This window comes from Myotis yumanensis, unplaced genomic scaffold (genome assembly GCF_028538775.1).
Source record: "Myotis yumanensis isolate MYYU_CA2020_CCGP unplaced genomic scaffold, mMyoYum1.0.hap1 SCAF_18, whole genome shotgun sequence".
NCBI lineage: Eukaryota > Metazoa > Chordata > Mammalia > Chiroptera > Vespertilionidae > Myotis > Myotis yumanensis.
The window spans coordinates 40,950,452-40,974,245 of NW_027223769.1; the positions used below are offsets into that span (position 1 = coordinate 40,950,452).

At 53.6% G+C, this 23,794-nt stretch overlaps 1 protein-coding gene across 2 annotated transcripts; it reads left to right on the forward strand.

Annotated features, from left to right (window-relative positions):
- Positions 1 to 498: 498 nt before the first annotated feature.
- On the forward strand, positions 499 to 23,030 carry DPY19L3 (dpy-19 like C-mannosyltransferase 3). Of its 2 annotated transcripts, XM_070399062.1 has the most exons (19): positions 499 to 631; positions 1,573 to 1,725; positions 2,114 to 2,250; positions 7,603 to 7,693; positions 9,538 to 9,659; positions 10,185 to 10,330; positions 11,360 to 11,483; positions 12,384 to 12,518; positions 14,232 to 14,363; positions 14,831 to 14,932; positions 15,833 to 15,906; positions 16,098 to 16,256; positions 16,966 to 17,079; positions 17,392 to 17,503; positions 19,215 to 19,271; positions 19,922 to 20,004; positions 20,454 to 20,586; positions 20,705 to 20,863; positions 21,742 to 23,030. In XM_070399062.1, exons 2-19 carry the CDS (start codon positions 1,605 to 1,607, stop codon positions 21,946 to 21,948), a joined length of 2,208 nt encoding a protein of 735 aa, XP_070255163.1. In that variant the 5' UTR covers positions 499 to 631; positions 1,573 to 1,604; the 3' UTR covers positions 21,949 to 23,030. The 2 variants fall into 2 exon arrangements, with proteins under 2 accessions (XP_070255163.1, XP_070255164.1); XM_070399063.1 differs by lacking the exons at positions 20,454 to 20,586; positions 21,742 to 23,030 and having other exon boundaries at positions 20,705 to 20,861.
- Positions 23,031 to 23,794: the final 764 nt, after the last annotated feature.

Sequence of the window (23,794 nt, forward strand, 5' to 3'; positions counted from 1 at the left end):
GTGGATAGAGCATCAGCCTTCGGACTGAAGGGTCCCGATTCGGTTCCGGTCAAGGGCACGCACCTCGGTTGCAGGCTCCTCCCCGACTGCAGGGGGCACCCAGTCGCCGTTTCACATCCATGTTTCTGTCTGTCTTCCCTCTTCCACCTTCTCAAAGCCAATGGTAAAGCATCCTGGGGTGCGGATTAAAAATAATAAAAATGCAAACAATGCCGTGGGCAGGACCGTCTCGCGTCCTCACCACCACCGCGCAAGCCCCTGCCCACCGGCTCGATGCTGCCTGCACAACTGAAATGTGCTCCAGCCGGGCCGATGACCGGAAGTGTGCTGCTCTCTTTCCGGCGGCGCGGCTTGGCTGCGTACCCACCGGAAACGCACCGCTTCCTTCCGGCCGGCGCCACACGGAGGGGGCGGGGCCACGCTAACGGACGGCGCCGGGAACCTATGGGCGCGGCCGCAGCGGCCGGGACGCCCGGCCTCCCTGGCGCGCCCCTTCCCGGGCCGCTGACGCCTGAGGCCCCATTTCCTAGCGGCGCGCGCCGCTCCTCGCCTCGGGCATCCCCGGCCCCCGCCCTCGGCGTCCCGCCAGCCAGCCCTGCCCGCCCGAGCGGCGCGAGGACGCCGAGCGCAGGTCCGTCCCTCCGCGAGCGTGCGGGCCTCCGCGAACGGGAGCTGGCGGCGCGGCCCGCGGCGGGTGTCCCGCTGTCGTGGCGCCCGGGGTGGCTGCGTGCGGCTCCGACAGCCTCCGCGCCCGCAGGAGGGACCTCCGGGCTCGTGCCGCGTGCGCCGGGGGCGCGTGGGTCCGTGTGAACGAAGGAGCGAATGGATGCGTGAGTGAATGAATGAGGGAATGAGTGCGGGAGCACGTGAGTGAACGGATGCGTGGACGGAGGACTGAGCGCGTGGACGGACGTGTGAACGAACGAAGGCAGGAAGGAGCGAGCGGGCGGGTGGTCCGGGGGCTCTTGCTCGGGAGCAGGCGGTGCCTCCAGGGCCCTAACCCGCCCGAAGCTCCACGCGGGCTCCGCTCCCGCGGGCAGGTCACTAGTGGAGCGTCCACTCCGAGCCGATGGGCAGCGCTCGGGGCGGGAGGGAGGCCGAGGCCGGCACCGACCCCGCACGGACACCCGGCCCGGCCCAGGCTCTCCCCGCCGGCCCGCCGCTGGGCCCCGGGGCGGGCGGGCAGCTGCGGGGTCGGTGCCGGGCGAGGTCACCTGGCGGGACGGCGGCCCCGGAAGCCACCAGCGCGGGGCTGCAGGGGTCTCCGCGGCCTCCTGCCGGTGCCTCCACACGTGCTGCTCTTGGTTCTCGTGCGGGGTTCCGTGTGGGGTTCCATGGGGTTCCGTGCAGGGTTCCATAGGTTCTCGTGCGGGGTTCCGTGCAGGGTTCCATAGGTTCTCGTGTGGGGTTCCGTAGGTTCTCGTGCGGGGTTCCGTGCGGGGTTCCATAGGTTCTCTGCGGGGCTCCGGGAGCCTTGCTGGGGGTGACGGGAAAGTGCCCAGGAAGGCCACCTAAGCCGGGGTGCCGGTGTGGGGGAGGGGGGCTGCAGGCCATTCACTCCGCTCCCCACAGGTGAGTCTGCAGGAGCCTGGGACGAGCCATGCATGGGCGCTGTTGACACCATGATGTCCATCAGGCAGAGGAAAGGAGTCCGAGCCCCAGACGCGTCGGGGGACGGCGCAGCCCAGCAGGAGGACGGGGCACCGGAACCGAAGCTGCCCTCCGGTGGGTGCGGCATGTGGCCTCGGTCACTCCCACAGGATGCAGCTCCCTGTAGCCCTGCTTGTCCTGACACCCCACATTTCAATCCGATGAATAAGTTAGCATACCTGAGGGTCTGAGACAGACTGTGCAATTCTTTATTTTTTTAACATTTTTATTTCAGAGAGGAAGGGAGAGAGAAACATCAATGATGAGAGAGAATCACTGATCGGCTGCCTCCTGCACGCCCCCCACTGGGGATGAAGCCCGCAACCCAGGCCTGTGCCCTTGACCGGAATCGAACCCGGGACCCTTCAGTCCGCAGGCCGCGCACTGTCCACTGAGCAAACCAGCCAGGGCGGACTGTGCAGTTCTTTACCGACTTAGTTCTTTATCGGTTTGACTTTTCCAGAAGGTCGTACCAGTAGAAGATTATGGAAGATTCTGTCATTTACAGTCGGCGGAGCTGTCGCCCTCTGTGCTGGACTCCTGACGTCCGTCTACCTGGCCACCTTACATGAGAATGACTTGTGGTTTTCCAACATAAAGGTACGGGGTTCCGTGAGCCTGGCGTGAGATTCCCAGAGAATCCAGTCCCTAAACAGTGTGGTGATGGAGTAAAAAGACTTTGTGGTTTTTGGTAAAATAAGATCAGAATGTCTACAATCCAGGGCGTTTCCTAACTTATTCCAGGGAAGCAGCAGTTACTGGGACCAGCGCTTTTCTTTTTGTTAATCCTCACCCGAGGATGTTTTCCCACTGATTTTAGAGAGAGTGGGAGGAAGAGAAAGGGAAGAAAAGAGAAACATCGATGTGAGAGAAACACATCGATGGGTTGCCTCCTGCATGTGCCCCGACCAGGGCCCCGGGCCAGGGAGGAACCTGTAACCGAGGTCCGTGCCCTTGACTGGAATCGAACCCGGGACCCTTCGTTCCACAGGCTGACGCTCTATCCACTGAGCCGCTGGATTGTGAACTTAGTGCCGTGGGTCACGAGTAACGCTTTCCTTCGTGACATCACGTACAAGAGAGTGCCGTCAGGTGTGCTGGGGTGCGGGGTCAGCCATGAAACTCTTCATTGTGTGTGTGTGTGTGTACAGATGAGGTCACAGTATAAACGCGTCTCTTCTGTTGGGTGGTATTAAAAAAGAAAGAAAGAAATTCGAAAGGCATTGCTCTGCGCCATGGAGTCTCCGCCCAGTGGTCGCAGCGTGTCCACGTCTAACTGGGTGTGCGCGTGGCGGGGGCCAGCCATGACTCCGGGAAAGGAGCCATAATTCTCTTCACACTCAGGAAGTCTGTGGTGTTTTACACACCAGTTTCCTGTTGTCCCTCTTTTCTCTCTCTTTGTAAGCATTTCTAGTGTTTTTTTAAAAATTTTTTTTTTTTTATTAATTTCAGAGAGGAAGGGAGAAGGAGAGATAGAAACATCCATGATGAGAGAGAATCACGGATCGGCTGCCTCCTGCAGGCCCCACACGGGATCGAGCCTGAGACCCAGGCCTGTGCCCTGACCGGGAATCAAACCCTGACCTCCTGGTTCATAGGTCAATGTTCAATCACCGAGCCACACCAGCCGGCTCTAGGGTTTTTTAATTTGGCACTGTTTTCAGAACGAGTATATTACGCAAGGAAACTTACATATTGACAGTGTTTTTGAACCAAATATGCCTTTTTCTTCTTTAACCCAAAGTGTCATGACCTGTGACCTTACTTACCACCGTGGTGTCTCGTGACTGGCTGCTTACAAAGGTGAAATTCACCTTCGAGGGCCAAGAACTTCTCATCTGTGAGAATATTCAGAAGAAACAACGTGGGACCTAAAGAGAGTTCCCACAGAGAGTTTGCCAAAGTATCTTGAGCTTTGGTTCCACGTTGGAATGACCAATTAATTATCTGACTGATCTCTGGTAGCTTATGGCACAGCCTGTATCATTGCACCTTTATACACAGTGTGATGATAGCAAAGAAGAATGGTCCTTACCCTTTAGTGACGATCGCTAGTTTTTCTTGTCAGGAAGAATTTCAGTCACCGATCTCTCTTTAAAGCAGAATGTTGATCAACAGGTTCCCTAGAATTAAGCAGTTTAATGTTTACTGATTAGCACAGTATTTTGAATAAAGACTCAAATCCCCCCGTGTGGGCACACAGCGAAGGCGGGTGCTGGTAACTGAAGAGTGAGGAGGGTGCAGACGAGGTCCCATACCTTCGCTTTCACCTGTCAGGTCACCAGTCGGTCAGCAGGTGTCTGTGGAATGAAGGAAGGAATTCTCAGACACCCGTCCAGTGCGGGGCTGGGTTAGCGCTCCGGGCAAAAGGCCCTGCGTTCCCTCGGGCTGATGCCGGCCTCCCTCGAAGTCCTTTTCTTAAAGTGTATTCTTCCTTCTCGTTGAAAAATACACCCCTTGACGACAAGGGCTGAATTCTTGCACCTTTCTGTCTCCCCAGCTAATCAAAGTCCAGTGAAAGGAGAAGTAGTTCCCCCTGGGCTCAACGCACTCGAGACCCTCGATTCTTTTAGTCGTTTTTCCTCACGCTAGCATTTCCCACTGTCCCTCATTTATTTGCTGTCGCAGAATTTGAATATCTTCCCACTGAACACTCTTACGAAGCAAGGAGTCTTCAGAAGCAGTAGGGTTAGTGCACAGCGTGGCAGCCACAGTGAGACCAGGGCTGGTCACCTCAGGGTCAGCCCGGTGCAAGGGCAGTCACTTCGACATACAGGTGTCCGAGCGCCTCAGAGCTTGGCAACTCTCGGGCCGCAGCTCCAGTCACCCCGAGGGCGCGAGTCCTGCATTCTGACGGGTGGGCGTGGGCTTGCCAGACAGTCCCCCGTGTATGTGCCGGGAAGATGTTTGCTGAGGGCTCGCTTCCCAGCGCCGGACGGGGAACAGCTGTCTTCCTGTGAGCTGCTGTTCGCTGGTGAGATGATTGTCGACCTAATTCGGAAACAGATTTTGGTTATAAGGTTAATCTTCCCGTGGCTTCCCCACCACCTGCAGCCTCGTCATTTGGGGGGCAGTTTTTATACGCAGAAGTGATTTACGTGAGATTTTAAAGGACCGAGTGAGATGTTCCCTTTGCACACTTGGTGTCGTTTGTCTAAAAGGACTTGTTACCCTGTGTGCTGCCAAGGAGGCGGATGGCTCATTCTGGGCAGTCACTTTTTTTTTCCTTTTAGTGCTTCTGTTAAATTACTGTCTCCACAACTACAGAATGGTTTGAGCTGTACAGTTCCTTAAAAATACACTTCCTTTGTCTCTCCACTTCTTTCTGTCATTATCTTTAGAGAAGATGTTCGCATCTCTCGGCATCGCTTTCCCGGTGGAACCCACGCAAGTAAAACGGGAGGTATTTGCTCGTTCTGCATTCTTCAGAGGCAGCGCTATTGCTGTGCGTCGGCCGTGGCACAACCCACCCGCCCGGCGAAGTATAAATTGCTGTGGAACTGGGAAAGGGTTTGAATGGGGGAAGCAGATGTCGTCTTAGCAGGAAGCAGATGTAAAACTTGCAGATGTCTGTCTGATAAAGTATAGCATTTGGTTCCCCACAGCTGGTGCCAAGATCACCAATTCATCATGTTTGAATGCGTTTTTCCTAATTACGACCCTCTGTTCCTCACACGTTCCGGGTGGATTAAGGAGGGGAGAGGGCGCAAAAGCTTTCTCCCGTGCGTACTTCAAGCCCTTTCTTCCCCCGTCTCGATGAAATCAGTCTCTCCTCTCGGCCGGCGTGGCTCAGTGGTTGAGCATGGGCCTGTGAACCAGGAGGTCACGGTTCGATTCCCGGCCAGGGCACAGGCCCGGGTTGTGAACTCTCCACTGTGTGGGGTGGGCAAGAGGATCAATACATCTCTCATCATTGATGTTTCTATCCCCCTCTCCCTCTGCCTTCCTCTCTGAAATCAATAAAAATACATTTTTTTAAAAAAGTCATTTCCTCTCGGAAACCGTGTGGGGGAAGAAGCCCCCACAAGAGAGTGACCGATGGGGCTCTGCAGGCTGATTTGGGGTGTCGGTGTGACGGCAGCATGCGCCCTGGAAGGCGGCCAGAGAGAAGAGGAGGAGTGTCATTAAGCTGAGTGTGGCTGTTTTGCATGGAAGGAAGCTAATGTCGACTCAGTTAACGTCCATGCCAGCCTCTGGGGGTCCTTGACCCAGTGGGAGTCTGAACATTGGAGAGGGGAGCGATGCCAGTTTACTTCACTGTCATCAAAGCAACAGCCGAGGTCGGAGAGGCTGCCTGCCCTGCTGAGGAAGGCACACCGCAGAGCCGCAGGAGAGCTCAGGAGCCGTCATTCCACACTGTCCTTCCCGCAAAGCAGATGTGCCGATGAGATGAAACGTCAGAACCTGACTGGGCCTTCCTTTTTTTAGTTTTAATATGTTTTTACTGATTTTTAGAGAGAGGAAGGATAGAGAGATAGAAACATCGATGAGAGAGAAAGCACATCTATCGGCTGCCTCCTGCACGCCCCACACTGGGAATCGAGCCCACAACCTGATTGATGACCTCCTGGTTCGTGGGTCATCGCTCAACCACTGAGCCACACCGGCCGGGCTGGGCCTTCTTTTTAATATTTTATTTTTCCAGAATAAGTTTTTTTTCCACGAAAGGAAGCTCATTTCCAATTTGCTACCCCACCCCTCCTCCCATTTTTTAAAAGAGTAAACAGTGATAGAACATAATAGTTTGTTTTTCAAGGTCAATAATTAGATGTCTATACTCTTACATAATTGAATATTTCTTCAATGCGCTATTCATGAATTGATTTATACCACCTTTTTTTTTTAAGTATAAGAAAGATATTTAAAGAAATACTTAAAAGGTAGAAGAAGTAAATAATTTCCAGGCATGACGATAAATAGCATGAGTGGTTCCTTTAATGAAATATTTATTAGTATTTGAAAAATAGTTGGCGGTACGGGAACTACAGAGGTGGTAGAAGAGGCTATCGGCGAGGAAGCTGGATGTGTGGTGTCTGCCGTCTCCCCGGGGAAGCCGGGGTTGTGGGGTGTGGACCCGCTGTAACAGGAGACGTAGGTCCTGGTTTCGAACGCTGGTGTAAAGGGATCTAGAATGACACAGATTATAACCGTTTGTTCACGCAGAATGCTTCACATGTACATACATGAAATACAGGATCGAAGCATAGTCGTGGGATTATTCCCGAAGTCTTCCTATCCTCAGTACCAGTTTCCTGCATATTTTATGTTAATGTCTTAAATTTTATAAAAGCATGTTACAACCCAATTGACTAACAGCTATTGCTTTAAATTCCGTTCCTCTAAAAATGGACTGTGTATGTTAAAGCCCTTTAAATATCTTGTATCCATTTTCCTACATGAACACTTTCCATTTGTCAAAGTAAAATTCACATGTAAAAGTCTACTGCATTTCAGTACGACATCCTTATACTCTTAAAATAAAAGTAAAACTATTCATCTCATGTAATATTGTCAGCTTCTAGGCAAGTGTCTAACGCAATTACAGTTCTTTTCATTTGGGGGAATTTTTTATGTTTTGTTTCTCACTAATATTACATAAGAGTGGTGGTGGGGGGTTGTTTATTTGTTTTAATTTGTGTGAAATACAAGAAAAATGTTGCCTCTGAAACATCAACTAAATGGAACTAGTTTTCTCTGCTTTTAAAAATGCTTTGTTACAGAAAATTTTACACACCCATAGAAATAGAATCGTATAATAAACCCCTAAATAGACACCCAGCCTCAGCCATTATCAGCCGTCCGTTGCTTCTATTTGCCGAGATTTCTTAAGACTCTGTCTCCAGAGTTGGTTTCCCTTCTAAGTTGTAGTTCTGTGTCCTGTCTCGATAGTGACAACAGAGACGTAACCAGACTAGGTCGTGTGAACCCAAATGAAAACCGCCTTCGTTTCAGGAGGTGGAGCGGGAGATCTCCTTCCGGACGGAGTGCGGGCTGTACTACTCCTACTACAAGCAGATGCTGCAGGCGCCCAGCCTCGCGCACGGTAAGGCGCCCACGCCGTGCGGGTCCCACCTGCTCCCCTGTGTCGGCCAGAAAACACGTTGGCACGGAAGCCCGAGACATGCTCCATGGAACGTGTATTGTCTTTCTTCGACCCTTTGTCGTTTTCCTTGTTAAATGACAGGAAACGTTCTGCTCTAGAAGCTGTCTAATACCTTATGTATCCCTCCTTCCCCCGCCTCTGCGAGCCGCCCCTCCCATATTCATGTTTGTGATTTCTCGGCCTCGCAGCTGACTTTTCTCATGACCCTCTGGGAAGAGGTCTTTGCAGGTGACAGGGCTGTGGTCTGGATGGAGGGATTTCGATAAACCAAGCGAAATGACAGCCGTCCCAGTGCCCCATGCGTTCCTTTATTTCTGCAGTGGCCATTTCCCCCATTTCCACTGTTTGTAAGTGCTCACAGCCCACACTCTTCACCTTGGCTCCGGCGAAGGGAAGCCGGAGGGTCCCCCGTCTTGTGTGCTGATGCGCGTCACCCGGCACGAGGCACAGCGGTCCTGTCCCGGCCTCGGCCTCAGATGTGTTTTTGGCGAGAATTCTCCAGGGGTGATGTTTTGTGCTTCCCTGTCACAATGAGAGGCCTGCGATTTTGCTTATCTTCCTTTTTGTGCCATGAAAGTTAGTCCGTTCCTGTGTGGAAAGGCAGTTTTACCCATAAAAAGGCTGATTACCCCTCAGCCAACACGTAATGGTGTAGCAGCTGTTTGAGGCTGCGTCGCCTGTACCTGTTACTCAGTAGAGCTGCAGAGTGACACTGACTGCCCTCCCTCCCGGATCTGCCAGCTGGAGCTCCGCTGTCTAAACCCTTTTTCTCATCAGCTGTTCGGTGGCCTCGAGGCACAGTCGGTACAGGAAAGGCAGGCTGAGGTGAGCGCGAGTCAGGGCGCTGTTGGCCAGGGCTCAGCAGTGGGCATTCAAGTGGGTGTCTACCTGCTTCTGGGTGGGGTTTCGTGGGGAGCAGAGCAGCTCCCTCGCTGTGACCTGTTGAGAGTCAGCCCTGGACACAAGGGTTTGTCCTTCCCGCCCCTGCAGGACACACGAGGGGGGGGAGCATGTCCCGCCTCCAGTGGGTGACCCTCCTCCTGTCTGATGACCCGGGCTCAGGCCACGGGCTGGGACTGGAAAGAGGGTGGAGTTTGGGAGTTGGGGGGCACGTGGCCCTGGGCCAGACACCACTCCTCCTGCAAAAGAAAAGAAAAAGACTGTCTTTAAACAGAAACATCATCACTCAGTCCCCCCAACAGAGAGGCATCGAGCCCAGCATGGCATAAGTCCGTAGTGAGGTGAGAAGCTGCCGGGAAGGTGACTGCCACCTTTTTACGTGTCGCTAAACCCGGCTCACCCGGCGCTTGTCCCGGTGGTTCTTCCAGAGCATTTCAAGCAGATGCCGAGGCGGCGAGTCCTGCAGCGGCTCTGCCTCCCGGGGTGTAAATGTCCCTGAGAGCAGACGAAGCCACGCGTGGCAGGCGTTGGCCACGTCTCTGCCTGTTTCTTCTAATCTGTAGGCTTCTTCCCATCTTTCCTTGTAACTGTTTGTGGAAAACACTGAGTCATCTGTCGGATAGTGTCCCACTTTCTGGGTTTTGCTGGAGCCCCCAGCGCCTGCCTTGCCGTGGTTCTGTGGTCTGAGCGGCCCATCAGGTGGTGGTGGGTCTGGCGCTGGCTGGGTCCAGGTTCTGGTTTGGTCGGGATGCTTCCTGGAGGGTGTCGTCCGCTCCACAGCAGGCACGTTCTCTGGCCCTTGCAAAGACTCTGTGAGTAGTTTTGAATAAATGAATTATTTAAATTGTAATTCTTTTTCTTGGTTTTTCAAATATCAACCTTAGGTTTTCGTGGCTTAATGTACGATAACAAAACAGAATCTATGCGGACCATTAACCTCCTTCAGCGAATGAACATTTACCAGGAGGTCTTCCTCAGTGTTTTATACCGAGTTCTGCCCATACAGGTATGTTGAGGTGCTGTGTGGTGTTGAGTTAAGAGCAGGTGGACATCAAAACCTGCCATTTCAGGTTGAAGTTTGACGTATGTCATTCTGCTCTTCAACCGGCTTGGTGGAAAAGCAGCAGTACCCTAATCATCTTCATAAATGCTGTGGTGTTTGCTTTTTATTCCTGTCTTATAAGCTGTGTGGTACATGTGATGCTTCCCGGCCTACGATGGGTGTGCTGTCTAGAAGCGATACACGTTTTCAGGTGGACACGTGTGATCGCTCCTCACTTATCTTTGAAATAAAAGACATTGGAAAGTTACCAAATCACAGTGACCTCTTCTCACTTGAGCAGAGTAAAACCGGACAAAACCGGTGTGCCCTCGTCTGACAAGGGAAGCCCCCCGGAGGCTCTCTGGGGGATGTGGGCTGTGGAGTGGGATCAGCTCCAGGCTTCTGGATGAAGTCCTACTGTGTGTTGTTTGCGTGGCAGGGAGAAGGGCAGGGCTTCCCTCACGAGTAGCCTCATCGTCCCTTTTGCAGAAGTACCTCGAGCCCGTTTACTTCTACATCTACACCTTGTTCGGGCTGCAGGCGGTCTACGTGGCGGCTCTGTACGCCACCAGCTGGCTCCTGAGCGGCACGTGGCTGGCAGGGCTCTTGGCGGCTTTCTGGTACGTCACCAACAGGTGAGTCGGAGCCGCTGTCGCCTCCTCCCTTTACACAGAGCAAAGGGCAGTCGCTGGCTTCCCAGCTCAGAGGAAGCTGCTCTGCAGCCCTGTCAGTTCGGGAGCCTCTGCCAGCGCTCGGAAAAACTGCTTGGCCTGCAGTCGCAACACCAGTACTGAGGAGGAAACTTACAAACTGGACACAGGGTCTGACATTGATTCTGTGTCAGAGTCCCAAACAAACTGCTTTCTCCTGTGACCTTACTGAGGGGTTACTGCAGGCCGAGCACCGTGCAAAATGCTTTCCGAGTATTCCCCGACGAGCCTCACGGAGGAGAGGCTGTTCTTACCCCACCCTAGGGGTGCGGACATTGACGCTTAGGGCTAACTTACAGTGATAGGTGAGTCTGTGTACCTGTGAGAACAAGTACATGTCAAGGCATGTGCATATCTGAATCAGTACACACGCTTCGAAGTCTTGGTCAGAATTCTAACAGGGGTGCGACCACTGTGCCAGGCTGCCTCTTAGCATTCTGATCTAGCCTATTATTCCTGCTAAGAGTGAATGGAAGTCAAATGTGTTTGTTTCAAGAGTAAATCAAAGATATTTATTGAAAGCCTACAATGTGTAGAGACAGTTCTTGGAACCAGTGGACAAAGATGACGCCTGACCTCTACCTGCCCTCTAGGGGTCACGTTCTGGGGAAGCAAGGGGCTCGGAAAATGGTCAGCGGTGACAAGTTCAGGACGTGGACAGCGTGAAGAGCACAGGGGAGCGTGCATGGGGAGTGGAGGCAGTGAGGCAGTCACAGGAACACGCGTGTTTCTGCCCAGACCCCCTGGCTGGCTGCCACGTGTGGACGGGCACCTGCACGTCCTCCCTGCCAAGTTTACATTGCGGGGCTGGTGGGGGAGGACAGATGGTTACTGAGAACCAGTCACCAGAGCCTGGTGCCCTTCGTGTGACATAGCCGTCGTGTAGGACAGTGGAGGCGGCCACGGCACGGGCGGCCACGGCACGGGTGAGGACTGTGCTCCCTGTGTGTGCAGGACAGACACCACCCGGGTGGAGTTCACCATCCCGCTGCGGGAGAACTGGGCGCTGCCCTTCTTTGCGGTCCAGGTCGCGGCCATCACGTATTTCCTGAGGCCAAACCTGCGGCCTGTGTCCGAGGTAAGTCCCAGAATCCTTCCTGTTTCTAATCTCCAATGTCATCCAAGCTCAGGAGTGGTGACGGGCGGGTGCCCCAGAGCCCGTGCGGAGTCCTTGGTTCATGACCAGTTTTTGAGTTAAAGGAAGCCTTCTTCTGAGCCTTCTCCTCCTTTGCAAATAAATGGTTTCCTTTTATTGTTTGAAATGTGCTCTACAGCAGGGCTGGTGTGGCTCAGTGGTTGAGCGTCAACCCATGAACCAGGAGGTCACGGTTCGATTCCCAGTCGAGGCACATGCCCAGGTTGCAGGCTCGATCCCCAGTAGGGGGCGTGCAGGAGGCAGCCAGTCAATGATTCACTCTCATCATTGATGTTTCTCTCCCTCTCCCTTCCTCTTGAAATAAATAAAAATATATACTTTTTAAATATACTTTTTATATCAGGGGTCCTCAAACTTTTTAAACAGGGGGCCAGTTCACTGTCGCTCAGACCGTTGGAGGGCTGGACTATTGTTTAAAAAAAAACTATGAACAAATTCCTATGCACACTGCACATATCTTATTTTGAAGTAAAAAACCAAAACGGGAACAAATACAATATTTGTATTTGCATGTGGCCAGCAGGCCGTAGTTTGAGGACCCCTGTTTTACATAATCCAGCCTTAAGTAGTTGCAGCAAACCCACAGACAATTTCTGCAAAACGGTGGGAACCCTTAAGCCACGGCTCTTGCGATGCCCCTTGGTGTGTGTCACCTCCGTGCTGGTGTGGGGTCCGCGCAGCGCGTGGTTGCCTCCAGCGCTCGGGTTGTCAGAGCCACGGTCTCTGTTCTCTGTTTGCTCACAGAGGCCCTGCTGCTCTCGAACCCGCCCGCGAGGCTCTTGGTCCCTCACGACGGGCGTGACAGAGGTTTTCTCTCCACAGCGGCTGAGCCTGCTCGCCATCTTCACGTCGACGTTTGTCTTCAGTCTGACCTGGCAGTTTAATCAGTTCACGATGCTGGTGCAGGCGCTCGGGCTGTTCGCGCTGGACTCCCTGGGCATGCTGCCGGCCGCCAAGGTGAGCACGCGGCGGGGACGGGAGGCGGCGCTGGTGCTGTGCTGTCGCAGGTGCGCACGTGTGTCACGTGGCGGAAATGGGCTGTTTGAGCTGGTGGTTAACAGCCTCGTGTGACCATCTTAACTCTTATTCTGCTTATTGTATGTTAAATGGCAGATTTATTTGGAGCACAAATATCTAGATCAATTGTCCTTTATAGAGAAGATTTAAATTTCAATTTATAAGACAGCTCTCAAAATGTGTGGCTGTGCACCGTCTCCCCAAGGAAATCAGTGGGTCTGTAGCGACTTTCCTGTGGCCCCTTAGAACATCCTCACGGCGACATCAACCAGCCTCGGGGGTGAGCCCACTGAGGCCCGCGGACTTCCCTCTGAAATGAGGAACTTCAGCCCTGTTTGTTCCTCGTGTGCTGCAGGCCTGGCTTTTAAATGCTGACGAGGGTCTGTTTCCTTTGAGGTCAGAGCACAAAACAAGGGGGAAATGTGACTTCCTGCTGAATAAGAATCTTCATAAACCGGTGTGAACCTGCGGTGGCCTAATTGAAAGAAAAGAGAAAAAGTATCAGCTCTTCATTTTACTTATTTTTTTGAGGCATTTTTGCGTGCCTCCACGTGGGCTGAGCTCTGCTTCTTTGACTTTTCATCCCGTCAGTGTCACTGGCCAGAGCTGATCATGTGCACTTACTTCCCTGCGCCGGTCGCCTCAGCTGGCACCGGTGCCCGTCCCCCCGACCCTGAGGCCGGTGCGCGGCCCTGTCTTACCACCAGCCGGTCCCCACACCAAGGCCGAAGGCCGGCCGAGGTGCTCACCCGCAGTCCCAGTCCCTGGGGAAGTAGGTGCGCGCGCACGCACACGCGCACACGCACACACACGCACGCGCACACACACGCACGCGCACGCGCATAGGTAAAGGGAAGCAATGGACGACGTGGTCCTAAAGAGGGAAGTTGGGAAGTAGTGGGAGATGATGAACTGCTGATGGTCAGCTGTCAACAGTAACTTAAAGGAATTTAGGAGAAGCTGGAGGCTACAGATGCATTTCCAGGATGCGGTTACAGCATCATTTCTTCCTCGGCTTCATAGTATCCAGTTTGTTGCCTCTTCACTGTTACAGAATCGCAAACGTGTGTGGTTAAAGTAAGCAGACGTTCCTTAGCCTGAACTCCCGTGGGTGTTCTCTGCGTCTGTGTGTGTGCGTGCGTGTGTGTGTGTGTATGTGTAACTGGAGACGCGGCGCTGGTCTCCTGATGTGTGTGTGTGTGTGCGTGTGTGCGTGTGTGTGCATGTGTGTACGTGTGCGAGTGCTTGTGTGTGTGTGTGTGCGTGTGTGTAACTGGAGACGCGGCGCTGGTCTCCTGGTGTGTGTGTGTGTGTGCGTGTGTGTGTGCATGTGTGTACGTGTGCGAGTGCTTGTGTGCGTGTGTGTGTAACTGGAGATGCGGCGCTGGTCTCCTGGTGTGTGTGTGTGTGTGTGTGTGTGTGTGTAACTGGAGACGCGGCGCTGGTCTCCTGATGTGTGTGTGTGTGTGTGTGTGTGTGTGTGTGCGTGTGTGTGCATGTGTGTACGTGTGCGAGTGCTTGTGTGTGTGTGTGTGCGTGTGTGTGGAACTGGAGACGCGGCGCTGGTCTCCTGGTGTGTGTGTGTGTGTGGAACTGGAGACGCGGCGCTGGTCTCCTGACGACCCGCCTCCTCACCTCACTCTCCTTCCGCAGGCGACATGGCTGTACTCCATCCAGCTCACAGCTCTGCTCTTGGTCTGTGCCCTGCAGTTTTTCAATTCCATGATTCTTGGATCTTTGCTGATCAGTTTTAACCTCTCAGTATTAATTGCAAGAAAACTTCAGGTAGGAATTCTTTTTTTTTTTTCTTTTTTTTTGTCTATAAATTTTTTAGCTCGTGGGGCCTTTCATGCAGCATTCAAAGGAAAACTGATGACCAAATTCCCACTGAAAAGTGGGAAGGCATCATTGGGTTTTTGGAAATCCATGGTTAGCATTGATGAGAGCTGCCACGGACAAACCGCCACAGCTGTGGTTAGAACAGGCTGTTCGCTGACAAAAACATGCGTTCTCATTCCTGCTTTCAACCTTAATTATAAGTAAATGTCACTCATACTTGAACTCTTTAGATGCTATTATATCTGATTATCTGTAAAGTTATCTGAGATTATAAGAAAACTAGTAGGTTATGTTTTCCACCTATTTTCCCCATATGTTGCATGGCCCAGTGTTTTAAATGCTTATGTAATCTTAAGTGTTTATGAAGTTATGTTAAAATTTAAGAATTAAACCTCAACTCTTTTAATTTCTAGAAAAATCTGAAAACTGGAAACTTCCTTAATAGGCTTGGGAAACTATTGTTACATTTACTTGTGGTCTTATGTTTGACGCTTTTTCTCAACAACACGATTAAGGTAGGTTAATAAAATGGCATATTTAATTTAGCATTTCTAAAGAGTTACCAGTTTTACTTTAAACAGGCTCAGTTTGGGGGGGATATTGTTTTATATTTATTAAGTTGATTGGGGTGACATTGGTCAACATGAGCATATAGGTTTCAGGTGTGGGTTTCTGTGTTACAAGATCTGAACAGGCTTAGTGGTAACTTGTTTCAGTAACAGGATTATTTTCTTGATTTTAGTCCTTCTTTCTATTCACTCTGACGTGTTCTACCTTGAACTCCTTTTGAGTTACTAAACTTTTTAGAAACTAAACTTTAAAAGCCTTAAACAAGTATTTCTCTCAATTTAAAAAATTCTGTTTGTGGCCATTGAAAGTTGCAGATTATCGGGTTATTGGTTTTCTGATCTAAGAGATTATACTCAGCCCTAGCCAGTTTGGCTCAGTGGATAGAGCATCGGCCTGTGGTTCCAGGTTCGATTCCGGCCAAGGGCACATGTCTGGGCTGTGGGCTCCATCCCCAGTAGGGGACATGCAGGAGGCAGCCAATCAATGATTCCCTCTCATCATTGATGTTTCTATCTCTCCCTCTTCCTTCCCCTCTGATACCAATAAAGAAATATATTTTTAAAAAAATAAAATAAAAGATCATACTCAATGGGCTTCTAAAGCCAAAGAAGCCCACCTTTTATCTACTTTACATATTAAACTTACGCATAAGATTCTGCCTGACACAGTGATTCTGCCATGAAAGGAAGGGACAGCCTCGGGTCCCTGCTCAGGAGGCTTGGGCCTGAGGACGTGGTGGCACGTGTGGCCACCGCTGGTTCTGCACGGCCCCGAGCCTGTGCCCGGGGGGCCCTGCGAGCGGCACACAGGGCACTGACGCCGTTTCCGGCTTCTCCCTCCCACAGAAAACGCTGAACCTGAGGTCGGATGAGCACATATTTAAATTTCTGAAGGCCAAGTTTGGATTTGGAGCAACGAGGTACGCCTACATTTAAAGTCTTTTTTTCTTCTTTAAACAATAAAATGTATGTTTGCTTTTTATGTTAAATCAGCAAGGACTTTAAAAGTTAAGTTAGCATTGTGCCTTCAACTGCTCATTTCAGACTCATCTGGGGGAAAATGGAAGTTTCCTGACACTGGGTTTAACCCTAGGTTTCCGTTTGTCCCCAGAGACTTCGACGCGAACCTGTACCTGTGTGAGGAAGCGTTCGGCCTGCTGCCCTGGGACACCTTCGGGCGGCTCTCGGACACCCTGCTGCTCCACGCCTACGTGCTCGTCCTGGGCGTCACGGCGACCATGGCGCTGGCTGCCGCCCTCCATCACCTCAGGTGCGCAGGCTGCAGACTCCGGCGCTGGGCCGTGAGGCTCGGTGTCTCGGTGTCGTGGGAAGCAGCAGACAACAGGGCGGTGCTTTTCGGCCTCACGGCCCCAAGGCAGGTGGGGGGCTTTATTGACAGAAAGATGACTTAGAAAGTCGTGGGCAAGGCTGGGGTCCTGACTCGCGGAAACCACCTGAGATGCAGGTGCCCTGAACGATGTTAGACGCGTGAGGCGCGTGGGTAAACGTGGGTGCGTCGCTCCAGTGGGCGCAGCGGGTAGAGCCATCGGCTGGAAGTGCCCCGGGCACTGTTGTCGGTTCAGCAGGAACTGAAGCCCAAGTTCATGGCGCGTCTTTACTTTTTCTTATTTGTAAAAACTTAAAAAATACTGGTAACTCGTAAAACAGCTTTCAAGATCTTAATTTCCGCATTTCAAAAGGATTTCTTTTTGCTATTCTCTTATAATTTAAGGACTGAAGTACTTTCTTTCCTTAAAATTAAATTCGTTACATTGTAGTTTTTCTGCTTATTAATGGGTTCATATTGTGACACTTTTAGCCTCATAAACAAATTAAAATGACCAGTGGCAATTCATTTTGTCTTAGGGAAGTAATACATTTCTAAAGACATGAAAGGGTGAGTGTATTGTCTCTAGAAGAGAGTTGACGAAGTTAGAGTCCTGTGTCCAGCTCTCATGTGTCTGTGCTGTTTTGTCCAGCGACTCTCCCGCCCAGGGTCACGCGGGAAGGTGCGCGGTCAGCCTGGGGCCCGACACCGCCTACAACTTAACCCACACCGTGGCGTTCGGAGCCTTGGCGCTGAGCACTATGAGGTATTCTCGTCTCATCTCCGACTTATCCTCTTACCCGGCCGCTCTTCACCTGGCCTCAAATAGCAGCATCGTGGGAAGCTGTCATTGTCTTCCTTAATGGCCGAGGTTCCCACTGAACATCCTTGTCTGCCGTCTCCTCCGAGGACAAAACCGCAGTCACAGCGGTTTTCCTGGATCACAGTATCTCGGGGTTGATCCTGCATCAGCCCTCGGGCCGGGAGGTTATTGCTCCCTGGCCGGCGTTTCTGCGCAGTCGGGTAGGATCTGACCGCACGGCTGTCTGAGACTGACCTCTGCCCGCTGTCCCCGCAGAATGAAGTACCTGTGGACGCCGCACGTGTGCGTGTTTGCAGCTTCTGGCCTGTGCAGCCCTGAAGTGTGGGGGTCGCTTCTGAAGGTCGCCCGCCTTTACACCCCAGCAAGGGTCAGTGCGCGCCTCCGCCCCTCCATGTCACGGCTTCTCGTGTCTCCTCCTGCCAGCTCTGTTATGTAGGAGTTGCCCAGACAGCCGCCTGGTAAAACGGGTACTAAATGTGAAGCTAAAAGTAGAGAACAGATACATTATGATTTTATAAGGATTTTTTTAAATTTTATTTTGTAATCATTTCTTTCTTTCCCAGCCATCAACTAGATATGCTCATTCTACAGAATTTAGAAATCCTGAAAAGCACAAAAAGAAAACTTAAAAATCGCCAATAACCCTACTGTCCAGAGCTGTCACTAATCCTATCTAATAATAGAGAAACATGGTAATTAACCATAACTTCGCTACCCTTCCCATTGGCTAATCAGTGAGATATGCAAATTAACTGCCAACAAAGATGGCGGCCGGCAGCCACGCAGCTGAAGCGAATAGGAGGCTTGCTTGCTCCAGTGATGGAGGAAGCCAAGGTTCCCCGCCTGCCGCTGCCGCTGCCGCTGCCGGCCTCTGAGCTGCAGTCTAAGAAACAATGTTGCAATTATAGAAGCTAAACAAACCCCAGAAACCTGCTTTCAGCCAGCCGGGCCTCGTAGCTGGAGTTGCAACAGTGTTTCAATTATAGAAGCCAAACAAACCCAGATACCTGCTTTCAGCAGCCCAGGTCTCAGAGCTGGAGCCGAGCCTCAGAGCTAAAGCCAGCTTTCAGTTCCAGTGACAGCCATAGAAGGTAAATAAATCCCAGAATACAAAGAAAAAAAGGAGAGGTTGGGAGCTTCAGTCACCCGCCAGCCTGAAAACGGCCCTCAGCCCCTCACCCAGACTGGCCAGGCACCCCAGTGGGGACCTCCACCCTGAAGGGGGTGTGACCAGCTGCAAACAGCCATCATCCCCTCATCCAGGCTGGACAGGCACCCAAGTGGGACCCCTACCCTGATCTGGGACAACCTTCAGAGCAAACCAGCCGGCCCACACCCGTGCACCAGGATAATATGCAAACTGATCCTAACAGCAGAAAGACTGGGAATGACTGGTCACTATGACACACACTGACCACCAGGGGGCAGACACTCAATGCAGGAGCTGCCCTCTGGTGGTCAGTCGCTCTCACAGGGGGGAGCTCTGCTCAGCCACAAGCCAGGCTGACGGCTGCCAGTACAGTGGTGGTGGTGGGAGCCTCTCCTGCCTCCTCAGCAGCGCTAAGGATGTCCGACTGCAGCTTAGGCCTGCTCCCCACTGGCGAGTGGACATCCCCCGAGGGCTGCCGGGATGCCAGAAGGATGTCTGATTGCCATCTTAGGCCCAATCCCCTGGGGAGCGGGCCTAAGCCAGCAGGTGGTCATCCCCCGAGGGGTCCCAGACTGCGAGAGGGCACAGGCCGGGCTGAGGGGCCCTCCCTCCCACCTGAGTGCACAAATTTTTGTGCACCGGGCCTCTAGTGTAACTATAATGCGCTACCTGACAGCGGTGGGCAATGGGCAGTGGTGACCAGCCTCCAGGCCCTGCATGTCCTGCCCTCTGGCCTCACTAGGAGGCAGCGTGGGCAGCGACCCCAACCCTGACCATGGCTCGGTGGCTTTGCATGTTGGAGACACTCACCCCATTAAATGCTCCCTTACATTGTATTTCTGTCATTTTTTTTTAAGTCATATGTTTACAAAGCAAAACTGTGAGCCAAACGTGTCCCAAACACTTGTCACTAACACTGTCTCCACAGGTGTGTGTGGTGCGGCACGCAGTCCCCCTGCTGACGCTGCTCTGTCTGGGCTGCAAGGTAGGACGGCGGTGCCTCCTGGTGCAGTATGGGCGCGTGGCTGGGTGGGCTGCCGGCAGAGTGCCCTCGGGGTAAGGACTCTCTCCCTGGCCTCGGGGAGCTGGCTTTGGTAGGAGGACTGGTCTGTTTCCAGATAGTCAGGTAAACACTACCAGCTCAATCCTTCTGATCAGTTTTGGTTTCGACTTACTATTCAGATGGTGCGAATCCTGCACATAGAGATGTTTCCAGACCAGTTTTGAGGTGAATGAAGTAGGAGCTTTGCTCCCCCGGGACCTGCTCTCTACGGAGTGCGGGTGCCCTCACTGCGTGTGTCATACAGGCTCCCGTCCCCGCGAGGGCGGCGGGCACCCACAGGCAGGGCAGCCCAGGCCGCAACGCCTGCCATGCAGGTTCGGAGGAAATGGTCCCTGTTCGCAGTGGACTCGCTTAGGGAATGGGCATTCGTCATGTCAATGACCCTGATGCTTTGTCACCTTGATAGTTAGAGGCTGGGACTGTCGCCTGGCGGTGGCCCAGCCCGGCAGCGAGCAGTTCCCAGTCAGCTCCTGCCCTGCAGCCCCCAGCTCAGCAGCCCCTGCTCTTCCGTCTCCGCCGCAGCGCCCGCTGGGGGTGAGGGTGACTGTTGTTTGTTTTGCTTTTCACTGCAGTTCTGGCCGGGAGTGATGGATGAGCTGTCGGAGTTGAGGGAATTCTACGACCCCGACACCGTGGAGCTGATGCACTGGATTAAGTAAGGGGCCCTTCCCGCCTCTCGGGCGTCACCTCCCACTACTCGGGCGTCACCTCCCGCCACTCGGGCGTCACCTGGCTGGGGTCAGCCCCGCCTCTCACGGGTATCCCGCCTCCGTCTGCTCCCTTAGAAAGCTCCTGGCGTTAAGTGGGTGAGCGCCTTTGCTGGGAAGTGAGTGATGGGCGGGTCCCCACTCGGTGCAGGGCGCCTGCTGGCACCAGCTTGGGCCCTGCTGGGCGCTGGGCTGCGGTCCCAGCATCCATGGGAGTAAATGCTCAGCCCCTGGGGATGGGTCACAGCTCCTCTCAGCGCAGGTCCCAGCCCCGGTCAAACCCCAAGGATGCCCGCTCGGCTCCTCTGCACAGCGTGGGGGTTGACGATTCAGGTGGACCCCCACCCGTCACCTGACCTGGGGAAACCGCGCTGGGGCTGAGACACTCACCTTTCAGCTCCAACACCCCGCGGACGGCCGTGTTCGCGGGCAGCATGCAGCTGCTGGCCGGGGTCAAGCTGTGCACGGGCAGGACGCTCACCAACCACCCGCACTACGAGGACAGCGGCCTGCGGGCGCGCACCCGGGCGGTGAGGGCCCTGCGTGGGACCTGGGAAGGGCCCGGGGACTAGGGAGGAGCGTGTCCAGGGCTCAGGTCCCACCCCGTGGGAGGTGAGGCCCCGCCCGCTCATCGGTCACCGCCCGCAGGTGTACCAGGTCTATGCGCGGAGGCCCCCCGAGGAGGTGCACGCCCTGCTGCGCGCTCTGGGCACCGACTTCGTGATCCTGGAGGACAGCATCTGCTTCGAGCGCAGGCACCGGCGCGGCTGCCGCCTGCGGGACCTGCTGGACGTGGCCAACGGACACGTGAGCGCGGGCGCGGGCGGGCTCCAGGCTCTGAGAGGGGCCAGGCCCTGAGCCAGCATGGTCTCCAGGCGTCTGCACACGGGGCACTGGCCTACAGCTGGCTGGTCAGGAGCCTCTGCCCACGGGTCATGTGGAAGGTTTTGCTGTTAAAACCAAAACCAAAACCTCAGCCTTTCTGAAGCTCGAGCATCAGTGGGCTGGTCCCTCGTGGCTGTGGCAGCCGCTCCGTCTCCCTCTCTCCCGGACCCCATGTCCCTGCTCTCCCAGGCCAGCGTGCACTCCAGGCAGACTCCACTGTACAAGGTTCCAGACTCAGAGCTAAGAGCTAGTCTCTCAGACAAGTTCAGGCGCCCAGCACAGATCCTGCACTGTGGCCACCAGCTGAGCTTGGCCCAGAGCCCTGCCCGGTCCCCCACCGACCGGTGTGTGACTCTCCATTCACCGCCCACTCCCGCTCCCGCACCCTAAAGGCCTCAGGGGAGCCGGGGGAAGGACTGGAAGCTCGGATTCTTGCCCAAGCAGAGTCCCTCCTCACCACCTTGAGTGCAGGGCGGCCGGCCCCGGGCTGTGTGCGTTCCGCTCTGTCTTGTTTTCACACGGCCACTGAGTGAGCTGAGGTTTGCTGGGTCCTAGCGAGTCCTCCTGGTCACGTTTGTGAGAAACAGCGTGTCCCCCTCAGACAAGATTGAGATCTGTCCCAGCTTTGCCGGGACTGGGACGCCGTGTGACCTCCAGCAGCCACTGCCATCGGAACCACGTCCCTTACGTTCACTGAAGAAGCCTGGCTCCTGTCCCTACCGCGTTGTTTCTTATAAGTTTGATTGATTGATTTTTTTTTTTTTTTTACCAAATTATACTTGGTTTTGTTTTGGCTTCAGATGATGGACGGCCCGGGAGAGAACGAGGCGGGTTTGCAGCCTGCAGGCCACCCCCGCTTCTGCGAGGAGATCCGGAGGGGCCTGCCGGCCTACGCGGCGCTCTTCACCCGCGTGTTTCAGAACAAGACCTTCCACGTCTACCGGCTCCAGAAGCACGTGGCCGGGCCTCCCGCTCCGTCTCCGTCTCCGTCGGGACAGGCTCGATAGCTAGCGTTTCGTGGTGATGCAGCTGGAGCCTCGGCGCTGTGGTCGCAGCGCGCTCTGCGCTCGGCGATGTTCACACCGCCGTCCCCGCCGTTGGAGGCTCTTCTGCCAGCCTCTCCATCGCCTCGGCTCTGTCCTCTGGGGTGTTCTCCAGCCTAAATGGTCTCAGCTTCCCAGGAGGGACGTAGGCTTCCGTGGCCGGGAAACTGCACGTGTCCATCGGTGGCCTGAAGCGCCACGCGTCCTGTGGGAAATCCACACCCGTCTGAACTTTCCGGTGACCTCCGGCCGAGGCGGCTGAATGCATCGAGGGTGCGGAACCACGTTGGGTAACACTGTCTCACTAGTGAAGGCCAGCCAGTGGCTTTTCAAAGGCTCCTTGTTGTCCTGTTTCACCTACAAGTTTTATAATATTTTCAGATGACCATGCTTTTAATATTTCCAGAACAATCATGTTAGGTCCTTGTAACCAGAATGTCTTGCTGTGCTCCCGTGTAACACGTGTCGTGTCCTGTGGGTGCATGTGTGTGCGTGGGCGCATACGTGTGCGTGTGTGAGTGCCGGACACAGGGAGGTTTCAGGATCCACATTGTAAGTCTTTAAGGGGCGGGAATGTGTATGTGGCCGTGTGAGTGTCCCTGTCCAGTGTTACCATTTTACAACCTACTGACACCACTTTCCTATCCTGCAAGAAAGATAACTTCTCCTGATTTCTTACTTGTTTAAATTGACCGGGTTTGCACAATTTTATAAATGCTTTGTTTTTAGCCTTTGTATTTTTACAGCCTAGAGCCTTGCAGCCTGAATATTTTCTAAATATTGTCTCTTACCTGCGTCACTGATGCAGTATTTCCGGCCGAGGCCTTTTCCTGCCAAGTCGGACTGGTCTCCAGCGTCACTGTGAGGGGCCGGGGGCGGGTCACTTCCTCCCTCCACGCACCCAAGTGCCTCGACGTCCCGCCCACCCCTGCGCATGAGGGCTCTGCGTCTGCTCGCGAGGTTTCATAATTAACTTCTAATCACGGGGCATAAAGCTGTTGGTGAAAGCATTTTGTACGCTTCATTAAAACAGGATGGCCGATGAAGTTCACGTCCTCCCTGTTGTTGCCCTTGGGAGTGATTCCCACGGCCCCTTGCGGTTACAGTGAAGTCAGTCTCCACAGGCACCGCCGTGTGTGTCACGCGTCCCGTGATTTTATGCTCGTCCACTCCTCTCTAAGCAGCTTCTAGAGCAGTGGTTCTCAACCTTCCTGGTGCCGCGACCCTTTAATACAGTTCCTCATGTTGTGGTGACCCCCAATTTCATTGTTACAAATTTAACATAATTAAAGCATAGTGATTCATCACAAAAACAAGATGTAATTATATATGTGTTTTCCGATGGTCTTAAGTGACCCCTGTGAAACGGTCATTCGACCGCCAAAGGGGTCGCGACCCACAGGTTGAGAACCACTGTTCTAGAGGAATGTCACGCTGCCTCGTTGGACTCCAGGCTGCTCAGCTCTTACCAAAGCCTGTTGAAATAAAAATGGACGATAGCTGGGCTTCTCAGATCGTGCGACTGGCACACCTGATCCTGCCTATCCTGTGCCCCCGAGGGGAGCCCTCTGCGGGGGATGATGGGTGATAACAGGTGAGAGCTTCGGGCACAGGCACACGCAGGGCACAGCCTGATGGGCTGCGGGCTCATTTTTTTTTTTTTTTTTTTTTTAATATATTTTTACTGATTTCAGAGAATGGGAGGGAGAGAGAAATATCAGAGATGAGAGAGGATCATGGGCCAGCTGCCTCCTGCATGCCCCTCACTGGGGATCGAGCCCACAACCCGGCATGTGCCCTGACTGGAATC

What these genes read in the sequence shown, in the direction of transcription:
- DPY19L3 (XM_070399062.1), top strand. Translation starts at nt 1,605, where the DNA reads ATGGGCGCTGTTGACACCATGATGTCCATCAGGCAGAGGAAAGGAGTC. An exon ending in GGCGCCCAGCCTCGCGCACG is followed by an intron (nt 7,694 to 9,537) that starts GTAAGGCGCCCA and finishes TATCAACCTTAG; the next exon opens with GTTTTCGTGGCTTAATGTAC. An exon ending in ACCTGCGGCCTGTGTCCGAG is followed by an intron (nt 11,484 to 12,383) that starts GTAAGTCCCAGA and finishes TTCTCTCCACAG; the next exon opens with CGGCTGAGCCTGCTCGCCAT.